The 6,685-nt window shown below is 39.3% G+C and overlaps 1 protein-coding gene and 1 long non-coding RNA gene across 2 annotated transcripts; one reads left to right on the top strand and one right to left on the bottom strand.

Moving 5' to 3' along the window:
* Window positions 1-3,332: 3,332 nt before the first annotated feature.
* Window positions 3,333-4,330, bottom strand: LOC122026301 (polygalacturonase-like). The gene is made up of 2 exons (XM_042584971.1): window positions 4,115-4,330; window positions 3,333-3,744 (listed from the first exon to the last, which is right to left on the bottom strand). The coding sequence occupies exons 1-2, from the start codon at window positions 4,185-4,187 to the stop codon at window positions 3,491-3,493; spliced, it is 327 nt and encodes a 108-aa protein (XP_042440905.1). The 5' UTR covers window positions 4,188-4,330; the 3' UTR covers window positions 3,333-3,490.
* A 231-nt stretch (window positions 4,331-4,561) lies between these two features.
* Window positions 4,562-5,904, top strand: LOC122026302. Its single transcript, XR_006124099.1, has 3 exons — window positions 4,562-4,861; window positions 4,939-5,315; window positions 5,411-5,904. It is a non-coding gene; the product is annotated as an uncharacterized LOC122026302 (long non-coding RNA).
* The last annotated feature ends 781 nt before the right edge of the window (window positions 5,905-6,685 follow it).

Raw genomic sequence — 6,685 nt, 5'->3', positions numbered from 1 at the left:
TCAAGTGAAGCAGACATGCCGAGTGAGAGGCCGATCGGGAGAACAGACAGGTCGATCGAGAGGCCGGTCTAGTGAAGCAGATAGGCCGAGTGAGAGGTTGGTCGGGCGAATAGACAGGTACGAGGCCGATTGAGCGAAGCAGACAGGCCGAGTGAGAGGCTGATCGAGCGAAGTAGACAGGTTATCGACAGAGCAAATGAAGAGGCTGAGCGAAATTTCGTCGAGCAAAGGATCCAGCAGGGCGGGCGATGAACCAAGGCCTGCGAGAGTCGCAGTTTCCTTGAAACAGATTCACTTCACCTCTGGCTGTGTTTCGAGGCTTCCTCGGGTCATCTGTTTCCTAGGATACAACGGCTAACTGTGATTCCCACCAAGCACTGGTGGTCACGGCGAGCTGAGTGGTACTCGACTGCTATCACGGGCACTCCGCCTAGCAAGAGTTGCACGACAGAGAAAAGGGAATGTAGGTGGAGAGCTTGTGCTGCTTTTTTGTGTGTGTCCTTTTACCATGATCATATGCTCTTTATATAGGAACTCAGATCAACGACAACGTTAATGATCGATTAATGATCATTACTCGCCGAGCTAGGAAACGCCAACATTTCACTCGGCCGTTTTGATTCTGCATTAATCTTACTTTAATACATCCGTTACACAAGCAACAAAAAGATTTATATGGTAAAATGTTGGTTGTTCCACTTGGACAAATTTTACCCCAATCGGTGCTCTATTAGGCGCATAGGTCGTGTCCGCACACGAGTCAACATAGTTCAGTGCAATCTAGGCCCTGGATTTGCACCCGCCCTACGCACCCACGTATGAGATAGAACCTCTCGCCATGCATTTGCTCACATCATCAATGCTTGTGAATCAATATAAACTAACCAACATGCCATGAAACTCTCAATGTGGGACTAAAGTCTCATTCACAATGGAACCTCTTTCCACTTCCACTTATTCTCCATTCACATCACTTATATCTAACATGTTGTTTATTATATTAAAATTTTATTCCTATTTAAGCTAGTCTTATTTACCCAGTAGGGTAAAGTATTATTTTTGGATGTGCTAACTAATTTAGAGCTTCCCCTTGAATTGTTGAATTTAGGTTTTGGTTTTAGGTTTGTGTCGATTTATTTTATAGTTATAATAAACTTGATTGTAACTTGAATTTAAATTAATTTTATAGTTCATTTATTTAAATTTAGTTTTTCGATTTGAGTTTGATTTGTTTTATTTTATTTTACACTTTAGGTTTAGGTTTAAATTAATAGGTTTAGTTGAATTTAGTTTTAGATAATGAATTTTATTTTTTGGTACATAAAATTGATTGAGTCATATTTGCATGGTTAGGTAGAACAGAAGAGGATAATAGTAGTAATTAGATTATGTCTCCCCAAGACCAAGATCTAGTCAAAGTCTCAGCTTAGATTTTCTAAATTGACCTAAGTTGGACCGACGCTTACAGTTCCCTTAACCAAGAACGTGCCCTCACTGAATCTCTCCTCCAGCTACTTACCTCCACTCACCAACTGTAGACTTCAGGTCCCTTGATCTACCAGGACTTTCTGTCAGATTTCAACCAATCTAGACTTCCTCCTGTCAGATCTCAACCGATTTGAACTTCGTGCCGACTATCAACCTAGTTGAACTTCCTGCCAAATCTCAACTAATCTAAACTTTGTGCTAGATATCAATCTAGTTGAACTTCCGCCTGGTGTTCTGATCTTTTATACTCATCATGTCCTGCACACTTAGTAAATAGTTTAAACAAACAACACATCTAACTTTAACCTATTTGTCATATATCAAAACTTGATTACCAGTGCAACCTGCACCAATATTTTCGGAGTTTTGAATATTTTTTTTTATTATTTTTAGTAAATTTTATTTTTTAAAAATATTTAAGATGTTTTTGATAATTTTTTTTATGAGTTGAAAGTTTATCTATTTAACTATAGTAAAAAAATGATTACACTAAAAAAAATGTTGCTTGTGGGATAAAGGGCAATAGGGAAAAATGATGCCCATATAAAGGGAAATACAGAGCAGTGTTCGGAGAAAAGAATAAAGGGATAAGCGATTAACTTTTTGTATATTTGTCTGTCAGGACAGTACAATATATAATATAATGTATATGAAGTATTTGGCCAATTGATTGATTCATAAAAAAAAATAATAGAATTATTCGAATAATTATTAAATCCTAATATTAATTTGATTTAATCTGATTATATTAAAATATAATGATTCTCTTTTACCCTCCCCTATAATAGGAGATATTTATGAGTATGAAAGATTGGATTAGCTATAAGATATGTTGCTCTAATAATATTGCATCAAATTTTTAGTGTATTATTTGATGTAAGATGAAGTTTAGAAAGAAGTAATTTAAGTCAAATAATTTCAATTGTTTAATTGACTATAGTTTTATATTCAACCTTAGTGCTTGAATGAGATATCGTATGTTACTTTTTTGAATTTCATGAGATATGATTTCGTTATAGAAATATTGTATATCCACTTCTAGATTATTTGCCTTCAAGAGAGTCTACTGAATTTGCATCGCAAGCTATAAGTATGTAAATCTCAAGGTGATTGACGATATAAAAAAAAGACTGTAAAATAATACCTATGAGATAGTGAAATATTCTTTTTATATTATCTCAATTTTACTTGGTTGGAACATGTATAAATTGACAAAGACAATTTAATGCAAATGTAATATAAGGTCGTGTGATAATTACATACTGTAAAACTCCAATAATATTTCAATAAATCAATGGATTAAACAGAATAGAAGAGGATGAAGTGTAGAGTTGTTTATAACAATTAGTATCATATCCCATTTTCCCATCCTCCTTCCCCTGCCCTCTACTCCGCAAGCAGCCTTTTTCTTTTTTAACCACTCCTCATAGTTTATTCTCAAGCTACGTGAAGAAGGTAAATTATGGAGTCTATTTATAACTGACTGTCAAATGATGAGGAGGTGAAATTTTTTATTTTCCGAAGATATATATCTATCAAATTTTGATCTTTATCTCATTATAATAAATTTATCATCATCTCATCAACAGTTTAAAATTTATCTATTTATTTAAGTTTCTATTTAGTTGCTTTAAGATTATCTTTTATTATTATTATTGGATGAAATTTCATTTTCGGGAAAAATTTAGACACTGATTTCCTATCGTTTGTCGATTGCTTTTCTCTAGAATCCCTTTTTAATTTCAGCCATAGAATAATGTTATTATGTCCGACGTCAGGTTGAAATCAATCGTGAGCAGAAGAATTTTAATCCTTTGGTTCTGGAGACGAGATGACTCGACAAATTAGAGTAGCTAATTTACCATTACATAGAAATCTTTTGTACAAATAATGTTTACAAAGAAGCTGTTTTCATAGCGGCTTCTTCTTCTCCTTGCTACACTAAAAATGGTCTCTTTTTTTTTTTTTTTTTGACGAACTCTGAACAACTGTTGATGTCTTCTTATGGCGTGAAGAGCTTGTTGCCGCATTCGCATCGCCATGCCTCAGGGTAGTACTCGAGCGGCATGGTCCGGCCGGGCTGGATGGCGACGTGCACCGTCACGCAGGGGCGGCAGCGGCCGCAGCGAGCCCTGCAGTTCGGCGGCCATGAGCCGGGCCCGATGAGTAATCTCCGACGAGCCTCCGAGATTAGCTCCCTGTTCCAAACCCGCACCGGCTCTCCCGCTTCCTCAAGGATTCCAGCTAAAGCGACACCTGCACATCAAGACCGGGAACATCAACAGCGAGTGCATGAGCAAGAACAGTCGACGGCGAGAAAAAGTCCTTCTTTTTCCCCTTTTGAGCGACATGGTAATGGTCGTAGTAATCATTTCTCCCTTCGGGCAGAGAACTGGATTCTTTAGTAGAAACCATGGACCACAAGTAGGAAAGATCAGAAAAACAAGTGGCAGAAGGCACTCAAAAGCAAGAAAAGGAGAGATTTTTAGTACGAACTAGAACGCAAGTTTGGATTTTTAAGCTGAATAACTCGTTAAAGTAGGCAGCAAGAGAGCCCAAAAAAGTATAGGTAAGGTAACTCAAAAAAGCCAGAGACAGAGCAAAAATGGGATCTCATTACTCTCACCGAGGGCGGCAGCCAGGACGAGGAAGGCTAAGACGGTGGAGAGGCGGCGGTGCCGGTGCTGTAGTGTGTCCATTGCCTCTCTTACAGACAGCGGAGAGGCGGCGGCGGCGAAGCAGACCGAGGAGCAGAGATGGTGGAGGGGGAGAAGTCCTGCAGTGAGAAGGCGAAGGGTTGTGTTGTGTGTAATAGGACACGCTTACTGCCTGAGAAAGATGCAGCGTGGGCGTGGATCATGGAAATTAAGGTTTTTTTGTTGAATTAAAAATATGTTTTTTTCCCCCTTTCTCAAACAATCTCATTGTGGGACCGAATTAGATGGCAGAGGGCTACGTGTCTACGAAGAATAGACCTCAAAAAGGAAGATTCAAATCATTCTGTCCTCTTTGAATCCAATGCCATTTCTCTTCTCAATTTGAATAGAAGTCCGTGCTTATACACATAAACACAGTTGTTGGTGTTCTTTGAACTTGAATGAGTTGAATAGGTCATGGAATGCCCCTAGTTTATGCTTTCTTTTGTGTGTAAAACTCCAATCGATCCACTAATGCTGTCTGTCCTCTTTGGAGCTCTTTCCTCAAGTCGTTTGATAGGACACGACGAGCGGTGTCGACGCAAATAATTGTCTTCCAACCATTGCTTACAATTTTTTTACCGAGGAAGAAAAAGAAAACTTACCTACCGGCTACCATTGCAGTCTAATTGGAAGCGAGGAGGCGATCACGGCATCGATGGCAGACCATGTTTATAGTACAGGATCCTAAAACTCCTTTTTTAAAATTTATTTATCGATCGACACTTGCTTAATGAATCACATTCTACTTCAGTTTCAGTTTAAAAAAGATGATCTTTTGGCAGAGGCCAGTCGATTCGCCAGCAAAACGTCATGTCCTCAAGAGGTGAAGAAGTCAGTGAACCAAACAATTAAGAAGTAGGCAGCAGCGTGGCTGAAGGAACCAGAACAGAGGAGAAATCATATAAAAATAGACGAGGCCGGCATGGAAGAAGAGAAGCTTGACCCCGTCCCCATGGACAGACAATAAATGAGTGGGTGGGTTTCGGGGACGTGCATGGCTGTATCGTCCTTCACCTGCCAATGGAAGTCAGAGAGCCAATGGCTTGCAGCAACACGCAACGAGCATAGCATAGAGCTGCTCTTCTTATTTTCTTCAGCTCTCTCTTCCAAACAGTGGCCGCCGCGTAGGTCGTTCTTCTTCTTCCTCCCTCTGTCCCTTCTGCCCAGCCATCGATCGCCTCAAACTTATTTAAATTAAATTATCTTTTATTTTTTCAAAAAAGGAATTGTTTCTGCGAAGGAAGGAATTGGGAAGGGAAAGACGGGTAGTTCGACTCGTGTTGGGTTTGCACGTGGAGAGGGTGTCAGTGGACGAAGAGGCATGCAGAGGAAAGAAAACGACGAATTCACGGACGAGGGAGCCGACGACTCGGCTAGTTGCACTAAATGAGCGAGGGTCCCGCGTGGGGCCGGCGCACCTGCTCCTATGGCCGGGGTTCTCAGGTGCGCCTGGCCCCATCAGGTTAGTGATATATTTATTTGGTTCGATGAGTCTCATGTTAATGTGGCCCAGTGACCAAGAACATAATGCTTGATTGAAAGAAGATTGAGCTATGGCTGCATATAATGTAGCTGGGGCGTAGGCATTCAAACTTACTGTACATCTATTAATTCCAGCACCTTGTCCTTGTCCTTTATAGGCCTAGTTTGATGCCGGGTGGAAAAGAAGAAGAGTACTTTTACCTTTTGCCCTTTTAAGTTTTTGCTCATTTCAGATTTTTTTTTAAATTACCTAGTTTAATCTCTTCTTGTATAGAATATCTTTTGTCTTTTTCATCCTTTGATATTTCAGATTTTATAATGACAACACCACCTCATGTACTAATAAGATTTGTCGTGTTTATCTACGATCAAACAGAAGAATATTAATGCATATGCATAGTATTGCTGCGAACATGCATGGAAGATGCGACTGCTGCTGGGCGATGGCATGGCATGCAGTTCCCAACTCCACGCTGATTGGGTTTCTGCGTTTAGTAAGGTGGAAAGGGGTAAATTGAAGTTGCAGAAAAAACCTACTACACAGCCATGCTAACTGTTAGTGTGGTCATTTCATGGTCGTCCTATCTCCTTCATGTTTTGTCTGCACCTGAAGCTATGAAGGGAAATAAGAATCCTCCTTTTTCTCATCTATGCTTTGATCCATGCTTCATATGATCTCAGCTGGAAACAAGAACCTCTTAGCTTTTATTTGTTTTGAAAAATAAGTTAATTAAAAGGTTTATCAGTTCATCTGGATTATTCTTCTGGGCTGCGAATGCTAGGCCGGTCACTTGGTGAGATCAAAATCAGTGAAAGAGAAAATATAATAGCCCATATATATCAAAGTCAGCTTTATGTACCAATAATAATCTAAACTTGAGATTTCTGTTGAATCATGCATGTGCAATTTAAACTGTTAATCAATCTGGTAAACATGGACAAATAATTATATTGGGGGTGTTTACGTTGGAAATTAAATTTAATTGTGGATAAAGATAGAATATCATATAGTCAGT

Source organism: Zingiber officinale, chromosome 10A, assembly GCF_018446385.1.
Source record: "Zingiber officinale cultivar Zhangliang chromosome 10A, Zo_v1.1, whole genome shotgun sequence".
Taxonomy (NCBI): Eukaryota; Viridiplantae; Streptophyta; class Magnoliopsida; order Zingiberales; family Zingiberaceae; genus Zingiber; species Zingiber officinale.
The sequence above is the reverse complement of the archived record's forward strand: the minus strand, read 5'-3'. Positions and strand labels throughout refer to the sequence as shown.